We start from the raw sequence: 18,956 nt of genomic DNA, 5'->3' as shown, positions 1-18,956 counted from the left end.
ATATCTAAAAACATGTATAGACTAATAAGTACGTGTCATTGAGTGAAAATACTGGAACATTTTGCTGAGCTCCTGTAAAGCCAGCCAAGGCAGCAGGGGGTGGGGCACCATGGTGCTCACTTTGGGAACCACTGATCTAGGCCATAGTTGGGATGATGTGATCAGCATCTTGCCCGGCTGCCTTTATCCACCAGGGTTGCCCCCCAGGTACCCACTTATATGAGTCTGAGTGGGCCTCGGAGCCACGCAGAAACAGGGAAATGACTGGAAAATTTCCTGGTCCAGATCACCTGCCCTGGAATTCGAACCCAGGTCTTCCTGCTACACTAAAGCAGAGATTTCATATTCGTTTCATGGATAAATTCACCTTTAACTATCGTTTGTTATGACAATCCATCTGCCAAGCCTCTATATCTCTAATAACCTTGCAAATTACGTTCACTTAGATAAAATTGATAGTGTAACAAATATCCTTGCCTTACCCGGAAACGGAGATCACTGAATTACAGCAGCTGCCAAGCACAGGAGACTAAGTTGCCAAATCCTGTTGTTTTATTGCACAGGCAATGAATTTGATAAATGAAACTAAAATTGTAAAAATAATCATTTTAATGCATCTGGTTAGAAGGTAACCTTCCATTGCTGACAATACTTACAATTTGATTACAGCCCACTCAATTGTGCAGTTTACTGTACAGGTTAAACAAAGTTTAAATACACGTGTGATTGTTCCTTAAAATCAGAGGTAGCTAATTTACTTGTATCATTAATATACTACAATCAACCTCTGTTGAAAATATTCAATTCTTATTACATTATTTCAAGTTCAATGAATTTATACAAAAATAACCAAAAATATAATTACAACTCAGAAGAAATTACACAAATTAGTAACATTTACTCCAAAACTAATCACAAATTTCATGTGCTCATTATTAAACTTGCTCCTGGTATCTTTTATGTACACACACACAATGAAATAATTATGCACTCTGCTGGGCATTTATTACTGTTATAATTTACAGTGTTCCACCGGTATGCACAAAAGAAGAGAACAAAACAAATGTGTAAAAGTGTTACAAAGAAAATACTGTTAGAGAACCTTCACTTCCGGAAACAACACCATAATATACATTTTTGGAATCAAGAAAAGTATTCTATGTATCACACAAAATTAATAATATTAATTACATCTGGGTTTCTTGAATAAACGACAACTGTGAATATCTTTAGGAATACTGACTTGTGGAGTTGAACTGCAGTACTTATCTAAGGTACTGCCAGTGGTCAGTCAGCATAATCAGTATCACCTCACTTCAAACTTTCCTGAAGTGTATATATAGTGTCATTTCTCAAGTCAATATCTAAGCATACATAACACAACAATTTATACATATAATGGAGAAAATAAGTTGGATTATAATTCAACTCTGTCAAAGGGAAATATGACGGAAATCCTTCTTAGAATATATATACATGAAATTTTATAGCATCTGTAATGCTTATGTTGTCTTTTGAGTTGATAAGACTGTCTTTTTGCTCTGTTACTTCTAAAGCTGCCAAGATGGACCATACAAGTCCATATATATACACATTACCATCCCAGTCCAGAATATAAAACTATCCTATACCCCAGTAAGAATAGTTCCTTTGTCTGTGTTTGAGCAACAAAATTCCAACATAAAAGAGTGAAAATTTCTCTTCTGAACATACCAGTGAAAAACACAAAAATATAAAATACACCATTCTTTCCACCACACTCTTGCACTATAGTCCTACCTAAGGCTTCAGGAATGTAAACATTTTATAACACTTTTTATTAGCCAGGTAAGGTAAGAAGGCAAAAGCAATAGTGCAAGGATCTCTATTATGCATATGTGATAAAAACATAGTATATATATGAAGAAAACCTCACTAGCTGCCCAGCAGAGTCGTGAACAAATATGAAATCCAGCCCTGTTCGTGTGTGTTCTGTCACATATTATGTAAAATACGTCAAAATTTTTCCGTCAAAGAAACATTTGAACATGAATTTCCCAATCAAAAATTACATCCAGCCTTTTGTCCTAGCAAGGAAGAAAAAAAACTGAAAAAATCGACACAATACAATTCTTTGAAACCTACAACGTTACTTCATATTACCAAACACACGTGTTTTTGTTGGCCTACCAAATGCATAATGTACAACACTTTCATCACTTAACAATGTAATGTAAAATTTGTGAAGCTACAAAAATCTAAAATACTTATGTATGAAATGAAAGAAAATATAAACTTTACATACATATACAAATAATTTAACAACCGTCTGCCCTATTTCTTTCCTTCATGCAAGAACAACCTCCGACGGATCCTCGAGAAATCCCCCGGCAGATTTCTCTGCTTTGAGGAGACCCCGTCATATAATGTCAGTGATGCTTCATGCACAAGTGAGAGAAATTCCTGACATTCACATTTTAATTCAAAATGTACATGTATTCACAAACAAGAACATGAAGAAAAATTACGTAATGAAAAACTGATAACATTCAACAAAAAAAAGGAAACAATACCTCCAACAATTTTTTCTCACATCCTATTATGAAAACTTCGTTCCAAATTCTGACTCACCCTGAAACCTCATGTGATTATCGATAATTTGAAATAATTCTGGAGGCTGTGGGATTCTTCCTGTTTCTAATTTTGACCAGACAGGTACATCTGAAATGGCACAAAGTCACAAAATTGGTAAATTTTATTAGTGAACAAAATTTTCCAGAAAATAAGATATCACAAAACTGCATCTTTATGACTATAATAAATGTTCAATACAGAATAAACATTTTTTTCTTTACTCATAATTTTTCGCATGAAAAATTTAATTTTATATGTTGTCAGCTTAATGTGTAATGTACACATGGTACTAGTTACATTGTTTTGACTTCCGTCCTGTGCCTCTGACAGCCATGCAGGTTGAGACATGTATGGTTCCGCCTACAGCAATAATGACGGTAACATGCGATGATCAATAAGCTGTGTTGAAATTGAAGATGATGAGTTTCCTTCAAAGGTAATTTCTGCAGATAAAATTTGGCTACATCATTTTGATTCTGAAGGCAAACAGCAAAGCTCTGTGTGGAAATCTCTGGCATCAACAACACCAAAAGACAAAAGGGGTGGCTTCTGCTGGGAAAGTTACGGTCATTCATTTTCTTAATATTCAAGGAGTAGTGAACAAATGTAACTGGACAATACTACAGGGATGTACTGAAAATTCTGCAAGCCCACATCAAATGCAAGAAGACACCTCTCAGTGCAACATGTGAAATATTGCACCAAGACAATGCACAGCTGCACATCACAAATATTGTTTGTAATATCTCGCAAAAAACAGAGTGAAGTGTGTTCATCATCCTCCCTATAGTACAGACCTAGCCCCATGCTACTTTTTCTTTTCCGAATTTGAAGAAACACCTTCGCGGGGTGCATTTTCCATCATCAGGAGAAGTGGTGAAGGCTACGGAGGTGATTCCAAAGAACCTATCAAAAAACGGTGCAACGTGGCTTTGAAGAGTGACAAAAACACTGGGACAAGTGCAATGCATCCAATGGGAACTACTTTGAGAAAGACCATGAAAATTATGAGGATGAGTAAAGGTATTTTTTCAAAAAAATTCATTTTTGATTTAGTTTATTTTACTTCGCGTTTTGTGCCTCTTGGCTAATTTGCGAAGATGGCGATGAGTGATGAAATGATGAAATTGATGAATGGACATTCACAAACAACCAAGCCCGACCGGGATTCGAACCCGGGACCCTTGGTGTGGCAGCGCGATGTGCTAACCACTCGGCCACAGGGTCGGGCTCAAAAAAATTCATGATCATTCTTGACTGAACAGCCCTTGAACATTAACATATCAGAAACAAGTACTGTGTTTATTAAAAAAAATCTGATTAATGTTGTTCTATTAAATTTCCGTGGTCAGTGTCAACATTCATAATGACACCTGTTGCTAACTAACTAACTCCCTAGCCTTCTTAAACCTGAAGATTCATGGCTGCAGCAACACAGGCCTTCTAACTGTCCCTATCCTGAGCAAGATCTATATACTCTTTTCCATCCCTACCGATTTCCTTTAGGTCCATCTCAACGTTGTCCCTCCATCTTCGTCTTGGCCTTCCTACAGGTCTCTTACCATCAGGTTTCCCAACAAGAATCCTGTAAACTCCTCTTACCTCTCCCATTCGTGCCACATGGCCTGCCCACCTAAGTCTTTTTGATTTAATCACTCTAATAATATCTGGACATGAATACAAATTATGTAGTTCTAAATTATGTAACCTTCTCCACTCACCTGTCTCCTCATCCCTTTTAGGTCCGAAGATTTTCCTAAGGATCTTATTTTCAAATACTATCAATTTATGTTCCTCTTTCAATGTAAGGGACCAAGTTTCACACCCATATAATACTACAGGCAAAATTACTGTTTTGTATATTTTAACTTTTAGTTTCTTAGATATTAAATGAGAACACAAAAGTTTATGAACAGAGGAGTAACATGCATTTCCTGAATTAAGCCTACTTTTTATTTCCTCTTTAATATAATTTTCATTTGTTAATATTACTCCTAAGTATTTGAATTTGGAAACTGGTTCAAACGAGTTGCTATCAATAATTAGATTTTGATTATTACCTAACACTTGGTTTCGGCCTGTAAGCATATATTTAGTTTTCTCTTTGTTAACTTCCAAACCTATCTCTTTAGCAGTTTTGAAAAATATTTTAGCATTATTCTTAATTGTATTCACATCATCCCCCAGTAAGTCTACATCATCTGCATATGCTAACAACTGAGTCACACCATTTAATTTTAGTCCTTCTTTAGTTTCGTTTACCTTCCTAACAGCATATTCTAAGGCAAAATTAAAGAGCAATGGAGATAATGCATCTCCTTGTTTTAACCCATCATGAATTGTAAATTTGTCAGACATATTAATACCCACGCGAATTTTACTTTCTGTTTCACTGGTGCATACTTTTATCATACTAACAAGCTTCTTAGGTATTCCAAACTCTACACCTGTTGCTTTACTGCAAAATTAACAAAGCAAATCTAAAAATCTAATCAGATACCAGAATCACAAGTACAAGATGTACCCAGAAAGTAAGTATAGTGCAATTGTCAAACAATTTTATTGTCAAAAACTATGATGGAAACTGCTTAGCAGGTATGTAGAATGCAATAAAATAGTTGTAAAATTACTATTCATTCCTTTTTATTTTTCACGGACAGTGAGGATCACCCTAACCAGCCCCTCAACTGTCCACCAACTAACTGTAAGTGTTGCATACTTGTCGGAATAGTTCTTAGAGACTTTTCTTGTAGTCTGAGAGAGAACCTCGCCGATGCCATAGTGGTAACACTGTCACCTTATAGTTGAGGGGTCCAAGACAACTCCAGCGACTCTCTGATGAAGCACTGATTGCTAGGACCACATATTTATGGCAAAAAAAAAAAAAAAATCGAAGGGCTGTAAAAGTTTCACAGAGGTATCTCTTTGAGAATAAATAGTTGCCACAATAAAACCTCCAACCCACATACATACCAAATACCTACCATTAAATGAAATTTCAAATGCTCCAGTAGAAACAAGTTGGCTTTCTATTGCATTGCATACAAAGAAAATCATCATGCAAGAGTAGAGTTTGTTTGAGATACACCAAGTCCACCACGATGGTTCAGGCTGACCCAAGAAGTTGAAAACATTTACGCTACCAAGGATACACATGATGAGCAGCATCTTTGCAATTCCCTGCAAACAGAAAAAAACATTGTTATGCACTGCGAAAGAACCTTCTAAAACAGTGTTCTCATTGATCTCAATCTCAACACCCTTGAAAGTTTTGAAACAACTTAGCAGGCCACATGAATGTTAATAAATTTCTTAAATAAATAATAAATATCCACTTTACAAAATAATTACAGTAAAACCTCGTTAATCTAGACTAATGGGAAGGGGGGAAAAGTTGACCAGTTTAACGAAAGTCCGGATTAACTGAAATAACCTAGACGAACAGTAGAAATTGCATTAAAACGAGTTTATTATGGTGTATTTAAAGGGCATAGACCTAAATACACTATACAGTACAGTACAAAGTCTGCAGTAAACAGAATTCCATCAGTGGTTGACTGCCTTTTCTTTGGGAAGTTCTCTTGTTGACTTCTAGCCATATTTAAAACCTTGCATTCTCCTAATTTTTTTCCCCTTTTGCCTGTCCTGATTAACTCTTTCGCTGCGGTCGTCGCTTTTATGCACAGCACGCCAGGTGCCTTGCTCCGCGGAAGTCGCATTATTGCGAGTTCATACTTCCACTCGCTGCGGGTGTCGCATTTCCGAAGTACGTCACTTTTAGTAGCCTTCTGACATCTGTTGATAGTATTTGGAACTATTTGAACTTGTAGTTTTGTTTTTATCCGTATGATGTATCTAATTACGCCTCCGTTTAGAATTCTTTGACATACGAGCATTGAGTGCTCTGACATGTCAGTTTCCAATGCATGTTCGGATGTAAACAACATGGCTTCGTCAAGTCGTCAACACTTGTCTGATAATGATGTTACTCAACTGTTATTTGCAGACTCAGAATCAGAAGGTGAATTAAGTTGTGACGATAATAGCGACAGTTTTTATGAGACTTCAAGTGGTGACAGTGATTGTGTAGTGTCTCATGAAGAATTTGTACCACCGTCCGTAACATCATGGAGCAGAGAGCAAAACAGCATTGATCTAGGTGCGGGAATTTCAAAATTTTTCAAAATATCATACCAGCAGGGACTACAGAATGGTTTGCCAGTGCAAGGAATGACTTTTGTAATTCTCTATAACATATTTTCAATGTAATTTTGTAAAATTATTCTTTCTAAAAAAATGTTGTTGTTTTTTTCAAAATTTCAAAATTTTTCAAAATGTCATACCACCAGGGACTACACAATGGTTTTCCAGTGCAAGGAATGACTTTTGTAAGTTCTCTCTCATATATAATGCAATGTAATTGTGAAAACTATTTATTTATAAAAAAAATATTTTTTCAAATTTAATTACGCAGCCAAGGAATAGTGTGTGCCAGAGAATTCCGCAGGGAAAGAGTTCAGCAAAGTCTGGCTTATCGGGGTCCGGATTAAAGAGGTTATATTGTAATATACACATGAAACATGCTTACATATCCATGTACCTGTTTACTTAATTTGGACAATTTTGAATTGAATTGTTGTTTTAATTCACTTTATGGACAGACAGGCTAATCGGGACTGGACCTACAGTTTGAAGTGGGATCTGTTCCCACTGTGCAATGTGCCTCCACTGGGTATCAAACCAGGGACCCCTTGATTATACAATTTGGACAAAAACTAAGAACTGGAAATTATTTATTCACAGGTGAAGTTCAATCTGGGGTTGGTCCTTCACTTAAAACCGTAAAATTTGTAGTCAAACAAAAGAAATACAACACAACTATGATACATACAAGTAAAAATTGCATCTATCTCTAGAAGCATTTCAATAAGTAGTACCTCAGAAATATATATTAAAAAAAACACATTTCATGTGTATATTAATATGTCACATTGTTTAAAGTCCCGTAACATGACTTACAAAATTATATTATAAAAGTATGTTCCAATGAGCTATTAAGAAAAATACATATATTTATAAACCCTTTATAATGCCATTTGATGCACATACAGTACACTACTTTCGACATATTTACCGCAATTGCTTGAGGTCCCTGTTACTACAGGCCACAAGCTTTTGTTTTCCTTCATTGTAAAATGATGCTGCCTGAAATGCAAGTCACATGGTAATGATTGTGAAACCACCGGCCAACAAGGATGGATTTCAAATCCAGAAACATCACTTGGTGCTAGGTCTGGGATATCAACTAAAGGTTAAAAGATTAAAAATCAGTAACTTACGTTTGTGAGCACGAGATACGTAGATGACATCCTCATCATAGGGAATGAAACCAAACTTGATAGCATTTTCAACCAATTGGGCAAGCAAGATCCCAGAATTGGTTTTACCAGAGAAGATCTGGCCAACGGAAAGATTCACTTTCTAGACTTTACTAAAACCGGACAACGGATTGTAACCGGGGTCTTTCATAAACCGTTGGCTGGCGAGCTGTACCTCCATAAGAGATCCCACCATTCGAATAGAACTAAGTTAAATGTTTTTCTTAACTTTTTCATTCGCGCCGAAAGACTGTGCAATGACAAAAAAGAGAAAGAAAAAGAAGAAGAATGGATAAGGAAGGTGGGTATAAAGAATGGGTATACTATCCGCAACATTGAAAAAGTAGCTAGGAAAGCAAAAAAGATTGTTAGACAAGAACTATCACAAAATGATAAAGATGAAGATAAAACAGAGGTAGGAAAAGATGAAAAGAACACATATTTTGTCGGGATTCCGTATTTTAAGGGTGTTTCCGAGAAAATTGAAAAATCCGTGAGGGGATACGGGATAAAATGTGGGGTGAGAGCACCTCGGAGCATTGAAAAACACTTCACATCTTATAAGAAAGGGAGGGGGATAGGCACGATAACCCAGAAGAGCAAAAGGGAGTGTACAGGATAGTATGTGAATGCGGAAAGGAATACGTGGGACAGACCGGGAGAAGTATGCAAATTAGGTGGGGTGAATACGATAAAGATGTAAAGGAGGGTATCCCCAAGACAGGATTATCTGAACATGTATTAGTTAACCAGCATAAGATCGCTAAAAGAGAAGTCATCAGGAAAATTAATAACAAATTGGATAGGAATGTGTATGAGGCAGCCTATATATGCACAGATAATTGGAATAAACTCAATAGGGATGACGGAAACTTGGAAGATGACTGGATAAATTTTTTTAAAAAATGGGATAAAGCCACCGGGAATAGACGAGATGGGTTTCCATGTTACCCCCGAGGTTAGGAAAGCCGCCGAGGTGGAAGTTGAATTCACCTTGGCTTGGTGACTCACGAGCCCCAGTTGAGGATAAACCGGAGGGGAGGAGTTTTCCTTCTCCAGGTATGAGATGACACCGTGCATTCGCCTACCCCGAGCACAGATCGCATTCATCAGCTTTGAACGTTCTTTTCTTTTATGAGTATTGCGCGGTTTTAGTATGTGTATTTTACATCATCTTTTTAGAAAGTGTCTTTTCCTATACCTTTTGACCTAAATCCTCAACCAACTCTTTCTCGACGAAGCACCATGTTAGGTGTCTGAAAACATCGTTTCAACCTGAAGGAGGTAGTATAACCTTCGAAACGTAGTTCGATAAATCTCGTGCTCACACACGTAAGTTACTGATTTTTAATCTTTTAACCTTTAGTTGATATTCGATTGTGAGCAATTAGCACATTACCAGTATGTTAGGTCTGGGATGTAAGAGGGGTGGGGTGGGGTAATTAAATTGTTCTCAGACAAATATTGTGATGAAATCTTGCATTGCGGTGACAGTGTGTGTGTTTCTCCACCTCACGAAGTTGATAAATTTCAAGTAGTTCCATGTTTGTCACATTCAAGAAATGGACTGCAGACTACATTTCACATGTGGCAAAGACTACACGCACAGGAGATGGTTTTACTTTTTATTAAATTCGATTTGGATTGGTGCAAACATAATTTAGAATTTATTCAAACTTTTCATCTGGAGTTACAACATGCAAAGTAAATCAAAGTGTATTTTACAAATGTTTAAAATTTAAAATCTGTGTTGTAAAACCTACTTTTTTAAACAATAATTTGGAATGGTGCAACTATAATATAAGGTACTCCAATAACTTTTATCAGTTTTCCATCAATATGCAGCTCTGCTGCATTGGTATATATTTCAATACTTAACATGTTGGGTAATGTACACTAATAATATTAAAAATTTCATTTTTTTTTAAAAAAAACAGCTTTTAAAAAAATCAAAATAAATAATCATGATTTTTCTTTCATGATTTAATCACTCGTTAGATCATTTTCAACCCTGGCATCTATACTATGAATTCTGTTGCGATACAAACTACTTCTCCAATCTATATCACACCTCCTGAAAAGGTACAGAAAGAAAGGGGGTAAAGAAAAATCACATGGCAGAGTCTGGTCTAACATCATCATTTTATGCACCAAGTATGGCCATTTTTGTTGCAATATTGCTAAGTAACATTTTCTTTTTAATCTAGAATGTATGTGATGAAAACTCAGTTGCCAAAACAGTTTTATAGCTTCATGAAATATAAAATATTTGGCTCATCAAGGATATGGCTGGCCATCTGAAACTGCATTAACATTACATATAAAGAAATCAGGTTCTATCTTTGCTTAGTTCAGTTTTTCCACAATTTTTCAACAACTTATAGTTGAGAAACTTCACTTACAATGCAAGCTGATTGATTTACTTTCTACTACAGGGCGTTTCACTCGCTCTCGGCCCCTGATTTTCGCTTAAGAAAATTGAACTATTGGTCATAATGTAATGAAATTTGCTACAGACATACCTTGATGTAATAGAAGCATGGTGACATCATTGGAGATGGAGCTACAATCTCACTAGCCCTTGCATGTCTGGGCGATTCTGCCGTTAAATGCCAATCGTACGGACGTTTGTTTTCAGTCAAGTTCTTGGCCTTGCTGTTGTGATGCTCCTGGCTTTGGACTACTGAGAATCCTTACACTGCGCACGAAACACCTCTTCTTGATGAAAAAAAATGGAGTGTGGTGCGCTTCATCAAGGCGCCGCATTATTGGTCCCAGCCTTTTCGACACAACAGTGGATACAGAAGTCTACGTGAGAATCTGTCAGGTGACAAGGAACTCCGTAAAGGTTTTCAGCAGAATGGCGCTACTGACACCAGCATGCAAGAAATTGTATACTCCTTTGAAGATCATGTCATGCTAATGGCAACCACTTCCAACATTCGCTGTGACGTCACCACGCTTCTCATACACCAAGGTATGTCCGTAGCAAATTTCATTACATTATGACCAACACTTCCGTTTTTATAAGAAAAAATCAGAGGTCGAGAGTGAGTGAAACACCCTGTATATAGAGAAAACACTGTTCTTTTATGACTCATAGTAACAAGCAAAGCATAAAAAAATGTATTCACCTTAACGCTCTGTTTAAGACTGGTTTATTTTACTTCGTTTTTCTGCCACTTTTATCTAACTGCGAAGATAAGGATGAATGAAGATATGATGGAATTGATGAAGCAACACTCACAAAGAACACCCACACCCAGATTCAGGCACAGGACATAGGCACATGTGGTGCGAAACTTTGTCCACATTGTAATACAACATCCTGTATAATTACTTAGCAGCTACATGTCTAGGGAAAGGTTGCTGAGCAATCTCTCCTCCATATCCTCACAACAAATGTATTTAGAATAATAAAATAAATTTTACACACACAAAGAAAAATTGTGATCCAGTTCACATTACAAAAGCTAAATCACACTCAAGACATGGCTTACTCACCAAAAACTGAGACAAATGGATTTTGTATGTTGGAGGGGGATACAAATCTCCTTCGACGCTGATTTCTGGATATTTCTGGTGAAGTATTGCAGCATACTGCTCAAACACCTTTCTGTATCCTCACGAATAACTGCAGAGAAATAATTGTTACACTATTAATGCAATTAAAATAACAAAGTATAAGTAATCAAGTTACAACATGCAATGCAATATTGTTCAACGTTCCTCTTAAAGTTTCGCATAAACACTTTTTATAGATGCAAAATAATAATAATAATAAGTCAGAAAAGAGATTATGCCAATGTACTAGGTAGGCGGACATCATACCAATTTGAAGAGACTCAGTTTTGTTATGAATTTAAATGTGTCCCTTAAAATCTTGTCACTGGTGCATTCTTGCACACACGTAGCCATGGAAAGCAGTTGAAAATGTTATCTTCCAACAAGTCTTCTACAACACTTCACTCAAGTCAAAGCTACTTCCCACTTGGCCTAAGGTGGCTTGCAGAAGTACCAACACCAAAACAGATTTTTATGCACTCTAATACCCTAGTGGAGGCATGCTTCGTTCAGGAGACTCAAACCTGCATGCGTCCCATACCTCGAGTCCAAAGATTACACCTTAAGATTGCACGGCAGGGTTTCAAAAACCAAACCCACCTGGGCCCAGGTGGGTATAATCGGGTATTTTTGGGTTTTGTCGCAAAATACGCTGTTACGTAGAACATAATAAGAGTTGTGTTATTGTACGTATTAATGTAGTAATCATGTAATTCTATGCTATTTGGTATACAAACTGCAGTAACGAATGTATTTAATATTGAGCAAACATAAATACGTTGCTGTTCAACATACATATTGGAATCTTTTGTCTAAAGTACCTGCAGAATCTACAGCTTAATATAGGCCTATGTAATTTCTTAATAAAGATTAAACGTTTGTATTAGTGCACTGAGCTCTGATATTTCGTTCTACTTCATTTCAATATTACAAGTGTTGTGTAACAAAATTAATCTCGAGTTACAATGACAGTCGTGATCGCATTCTAAGAATTTAAAATGCAATCTTCATTAGTATACACCTCTATGACATTCCTTCATTTCAGAAATAATTGAAATACCAAAGTTAATGAAAAAACCCACTGGGTTTTAAAATGTTTTGCTTTTTTTAAGTGGGCCGCTGGGTTTCTTGGGGTTGGGCCCACCTTGGCAAACCCTGCTGCATGGCCAGGTACATACTGCCCTCTCCGGCTGTTATGCCATGGGTTATGATGTGAACACAATTTTGTAAAGATATTTCTGCACACCGCAGATCAAGTTTTATTTTCTTTTGAATTGGTAAGAAAAAAGGCATGTAAATAAAATTCATTATTTTCATATACAGTCAAAACCTTGATTTTATGTTTTTCAGAGGACCAAGGTGAAAGAGCATAAAATGCAGGAAAATGTTACAGCATCTTGTAAGTGATTCTAAGATAAGAATTTATCCAGTTGGGAGGAGCTTAACATACAAAGGTCGGTCAATAGTAACGCACAATCCATTGTAGCTCGGGAATGGTAAGGACTAGGGAAATAAAATTTTGTAGGTAGAAGCATTGGTCCTTTACCACCACGTCAACACATAACAACCAAAGAGGCCAGAGTTATGTGCAAGGGACATCAAGTTGCATCATGATAACGCACAACCGTATGCTGCAATCGTAACAGTTCAGAAGATTGACCATCACAACCCCCGTAGTGTCCTGATCTAGCACCATCGGATTTCTACGAGGGTCACTATTTATATTTTGAGCCTTGGCAACACTGATTGAAGTTACGCGTGATTTGACGTTTGCACGGAATCGTCTGGCATTATTGACCATAATGTACTTCAAATGTTTTGTCAATAGCTTGATTTGTGTTGTTTATGTTGCCTTGGAGATTGCGCGACAACAATAAAATGGAATTAACTCGTGAACATTTTCGTGCAATGATTTTTTACGATTTTCGACGTGGATTATCAAGACAAGAGTGCATTGATCAACTTACTTCCACATTTGGCGATGAAGCCCCATCCTTTGCCACTGTGAAACGCTGGTATAACGAATTTAATCGTGGCCGCCATTCGCTCACCGACGAGATTCACTCAGGTCGTCCAAAATCAGTTGTTGTTCAAGAAAACATTGATGCTGTGCAAAACCTAATACTGCAAGATCGTCATGTGACATACTGTGAGATTGAGGCAACCATAGGCATTAGTTCCACCAGCATATATAAAATATTACATGATCATTTAGCTGTGAGAAAGGTATGTTCTCGTTGGATCCCACACAATTTGACAAAAACTCAAAAAGACGATCACGTCAATTGGCAAACAAATGCTCAATAAATACAATCGTGGTGCTTCAAAAGACATATATAAGATTGTAACAGGTGACGAATCATGGATATATGGATATACAGCAGTCGACTGTATGGGTGTTTCAAGATGAACCCAATCCAACAAAAGTTGTACGCGCTCGAAGCACATCGAAACAAATGGTCACCTGTTTTTTCAGGAAAACTGGTCATATGGCAACTGTGCCTTTAGAGGAACGTAGAATGGTCAACTCTGAATGGTACACAACAATTTGTTTGCCGGAAGTCTTCGGTCAAATACGGAAAACAAACAAACGCCGTCGGATCATTCTTCATCAAGACAATGCCAGCTGTCACACATCTCGTCTAACAACCGACTTTATGAACAGTCAAAAAATCGAATTGATGGGTCATCCACCATACAGTCCTGATTTGGCACCCAATGACTTCTTCTTGTTAAGAATAAATTGCGTGGACAACGCTTTTCGTCGGCGGAAGATGCCGTTGATGCGTTCAAAAACCATATTATGGAGGTGTCTCAAGAAGATTGGAAAAACTGCTTTGACAAATGGTTCGAACGAATGCAAAAGTGTATTGACCATAAAGGAGAATACTTCGAAAAACAATAAATCAGTTTTCAATGCCAAATTCCTGTTTTTTTAATTGTTAGGCTCAAAATATAACGTGACCCTCATATCTGTCTGGACGACTGAAAGCTCACTCTGCGTGAATTAAAGTTTGGGGACAAAGAGCTCATTGCGTGTGTGAAAAAGTGGTGTAAAGACCAACCACAAGAGTTTTACGAACGTGGATTTGTGTCATGGAAACAAAGATGGCTGCAATGCAATGAAGCACGTGGATTGTACATTGAGTGAGATTTCCAAAGGACCTATAAAATATCATTTCCTTAGTCCTTACTATTCCCAAGCAATAGTGGGTTATTGTGTGTTATATTTTGACTGACCTTTTGTACTTAGTTCCGTTTCTGCGCATCAAATAAAATTTCATTGAAAATAAAAAATAGGAAAAAAATTGCTTCTAAGGTTGTATTTTACTTTCCGGAACAACTTGAGATGACCGGACCCCTCTCCGATTTTCTTCATATTTGGCATACTCACTAATTGAGGCCTCCTAATCACGAATCTGAAGTTAAAATTTGTCGGAAACGCCTAGAAATTGCAAAATAAGCAAAAATAAGGCGTTAGTTTTCGGAATGGAAACTGTCGATTTTCGCAATTCTTTTTTTGTTTCACAACCAAATATATATATTACTGATACTACCATGACACCAAATTTTAACTGTTTGCCTAACCTAACCGAACTAACCTAACCACGTGCCAATGGTTCGTAAGGATAGCGTCAATGGTTCACAATTTCTAGACGTGACCGACAAATTTTAACGATTCATGATTAGGAGGCCTCATTTAGTGAGTATGTGAAATACGAAGAAAATCGGAGAGGGGTCCGTTCATCTCAAGTCATACCTACTTTCCTTTTTTTAAAGTATATTTCCTATTTATTTCTAGAAATCATCACAATGAGGATAAACAATGTCTATGCACTTAATTGAGTGAACAAAAATCTTTCTGATAGAATTTCAAATGTATCAGATTTTACTATATTCCATTCCAAATGACTACTTTATTAACCGTGTCTGAATCTATCCAGTCAAAGCAGACTATTGTGACCACTGACACTAAACCCATGCTTTAAAAGGCTTACGTTGACAAAGTTTGCATTCAAATATTAGATACAGTAAAGTAGTTACTTATTTTATGGTGTTCCTAAAAAAATAATTCGTCTTCCTTTGAAAAACTAGTGGATATCAAGATGACATCATAATAGCACATTGGTAATATTGGCCATAAATTATGCACTGCATAATGAACAAGCTCTGATAAACTATATATTCTTTTTATTTTAAAACATTATACATGGAAATCACCAATGACCTTTTTTCTTCTCTTTTCCATACACTTCCACATATTATTACACAATCAGAACTCAGGCCTATGTGTATATGTGTGTGCCTTTGGCTTTCAAAAAAAGTTTTATATTGATGCAAGGGAGAAGAAATTGGGTACATACTACACAAATGCAACCAAACCTGCCTAAGTCACATACATATAATCATTTTTGCAGTGGAATGACATATTCAATAACAAAATCAAACCTACAAAACATGTCAAGAGGACTAAATTTATTATGGAAATGTATGTGAAGAGGGCAACACTATTCAGTAACGGTTCCGATTGTTTTATGATTTCTTTCAAATTCTTCCAGTAGAAAGACTAATTATAGTAGAATTTTGAAAATCATTGTCACATGAAATTGTAACCTTCCTTAAAGAAATGAGCACTGTTTGGATTTCGGAAAAAGTTATTTATGTTGAAAAAAACAACATATCAGGAATATATATATTTGGTTGTGAAACAAAAAAAAACAACTGCGAAAATAGACAGTTTCCATTCCGAAAACTAACACCTTATTTTCGCTTATTTTGCAATTTCTATAAGTTTCCGACAAATGTTAACTTCAGATTCGTGATTAGGCAGCCTCAATTAGTGAGTATGCCAAATATGAAGAAAATCGGAGAGGGGTCTGGTCATCTCAAGTCATTCCAGTTATTTTCATGTAAAAATCATAATGGCATCTTCAACTATGTACCGCAATACACAATTCGTAAGTACGAAACATCCTACACAAAAAATATCAGATTTTAATGTGTCTCCGATATAACAGACATGTACCAAATTTAGTTAGTATACTACCAAAAATTAACGAAATTGGAGACATTCTATATATTCTTCATTCGCTCCCAATTATTTTACACATTTAAACCATGTTTTTCCAATAATAAACAACCATCGATCATGAACAATATTCGGTATGATACACACTTTTTTATTTATATATATAATATTTTATTTAATGACCATCTGTAAAGTATACTTCAGACTAACTTCATGCTCATATTGCCAATTATGTATTGTAACACAGTATTAAATATTATTTAGAAAGCATATATTTGTAAGGAAAATACGGTATGACTTCAAAATGACCAGACCCCTCTCCGATTTTCGGTAACACTTTACTATACCGGAGATGGATTTCTTCAAATTTACAGGAGAAAGTACTTACGCAAATAATTTTCTGTAGCGTTGTTGATGTTCGGGAATGTAGTTTTTATCCATTTTAATGCGAATGCATGTGGTTTTCTACGAAAATCTATTTCCGACGCACTATTGCTGCTGCCGCCATTTGCTTTCTGTATGAGAGCACAATACGCGCTATTGCTGCTGCTACAACATGACGTGTCGAGGATGAGTCGTGAAGTTGTTGCCGGGTGTGGAAGATGCCGTGGAATTTGTAATTCCAATGTTGTCCGTATATGCTAAATAGAACGAAAGGTGTGCTAATGGAACCTAACCTAACAGGCCTAACCTAACCTAGTAGGCATACCTCGTCCCTGTGATGGTTCGTGGGGCTATCGTATGTAAGAAATAGACATTATTTTCGATAGAAATCCATTATTTCACCTAAAGAAATGTTCCGCAATGCAGAATAGTACGTTAGCAATGTAAAAAATTGCCAAATAAAACATTGATAGGTGTCTCCGGTATAGTAAAGTAGTACCGGTTAGGCAAACATAGTTAAAATTTGGTGTCGTGGTAGTATCAGGATCTAGAAATTGCAAAATAATTGTGAACCATTGGTGCTAGCACCACGAGCCATTGACGTGTGGTTATGTTAGGCAAAGAGTTAAAATTTGGTGTCGTGGTAGTATCAGGATCTAGAAATTGCAAAATAATTGCGAACCATTGGCGCTAGCCCCACGAAACATTGACGTGTGGTTAGGTTAGGCAAACAGTTAAAATTTGGTGTCGTGGTAGTATCTGGAATATATATATTTCCTTACGAAACAAAAAAAATTGCGAAAATCGACGGTTTCCATTCCGAAAACTAACGCCTTATTTTGCAATTTCTAGACGTTTCCGACAACTTTTAACTTCAGATTCATTATTAGAAGGCCTCAATTAGTGAGTATGCCAAATATGAAGAAAATCGGAGAGGGGTCCGGTCATCTTAAGTCGTTCCGAAAATATAGAATAGGATATATTACAGCGTGGCTAAACTTTTGTACGTAGCCTAATATAAAAAGAACGAACATTACAACTTACCAATAAAGAAACTTTAAAGTTGGTCCAATGAACTTGTTCGCTCCTAGCTTTGTCATTGGAATTTCCTTACTTGCAGATGAGGAACCTGACGATTGTTGTATAAAATCTTTTGCAGTAAGAAAGACAAATAGAAGGAACAACGAAAAATAAGACCATCGAGCAAAATCAGCCATTTTTTGACTGCAACTCCTGTTGCTTAACAACAGGATATGCACAGAACACACACGAAAACCTCACAATCACGATCTTTACGTTGTCACAGACAACGTACAAAACAGGTAGAGCTTATGTAAATGAATTTATATCATGTCAGTTACGTAATATGCTCAGCATTTTACTTTCGAATGATACGACAAAAATTACGAACTGTCCAAATCTCTGTTATAGTACTATGTCAGTGGCGCAGCCACAGGGGGGCAGGGGTCATTGCCCCCTCCCTTGGATCATAGCTTGGACTAAAATGAATTCAAGGGGGCAAACATTGACAGCCAAGTGTACCTGCAGGGGCAATAACAGCCCACAACTTCAAATTTTATGCAAATAAAAATACTCTCCGTAAAAATTTCTCGCTCGCAATATCTACTTTTCATAGTCTTATCAACTTCAGAACCGTAGCTAGGGGGCAGCAGGAGTCGGCCCTGGGCGCCGAGCGATCTAAATGATGATAAGTTGTAAGATTAATTGATTGTTTTTTGTTTTAAGTCCACTTTACACACAGTAAGGCTAATCGGGACTGGACCTACAGTTTAAAGTGGGATCCGAACCACTGTGCCATGTGCTTCCACTGGGTATCGAACCCGAGACCCCTTGATCACATGGTGACGATGTTACCACTACACCATCGGGAAGGCACAAAAGTTGTAAATTGTAAAAGAGAGAATGCATTGGCGTTCCGTGAATTTATTTGCACCCTATTAAATAAATATTGATTACAGCCTGAAAAA

The 18,956-nt window shown here is 36.7% G+C and overlaps 1 protein-coding gene across 1 annotated transcript; it reads right to left on the bottom strand.

Annotated features, from left to right (window-relative positions):
- Positions 1 to 591: 591 nt before the first annotated feature.
- Positions 592 to 18,280, bottom strand: SelT (selenoprotein T). The gene is given in 4 exon segments (XM_083112388.1): positions 592 to 2,700; positions 5,598 to 5,793; positions 11,496 to 11,625; positions 18,013 to 18,280. Coding segments are annotated over 4 exon segments (621 nt in total). The 5' UTR covers positions 18,186 to 18,280; the 3' UTR covers positions 592 to 2,578.
- Between the last annotated feature and the right edge of the window lie 676 nt (positions 18,281 to 18,956).

The sequence above is a fragment of the Lepisma saccharinum genome, chromosome 26 (assembly GCF_977018435.1).
Source record: "Lepisma saccharinum chromosome 26, izLepSacc3.1, whole genome shotgun sequence".
Classification (NCBI taxonomy): Eukaryota; Metazoa; Arthropoda; class Insecta; order Zygentoma; family Lepismatidae; genus Lepisma; species Lepisma saccharinum.
Note: the sequence above shows the minus strand (reverse complement) of the source record. Positions and strands in the feature narration are given on the sequence as shown.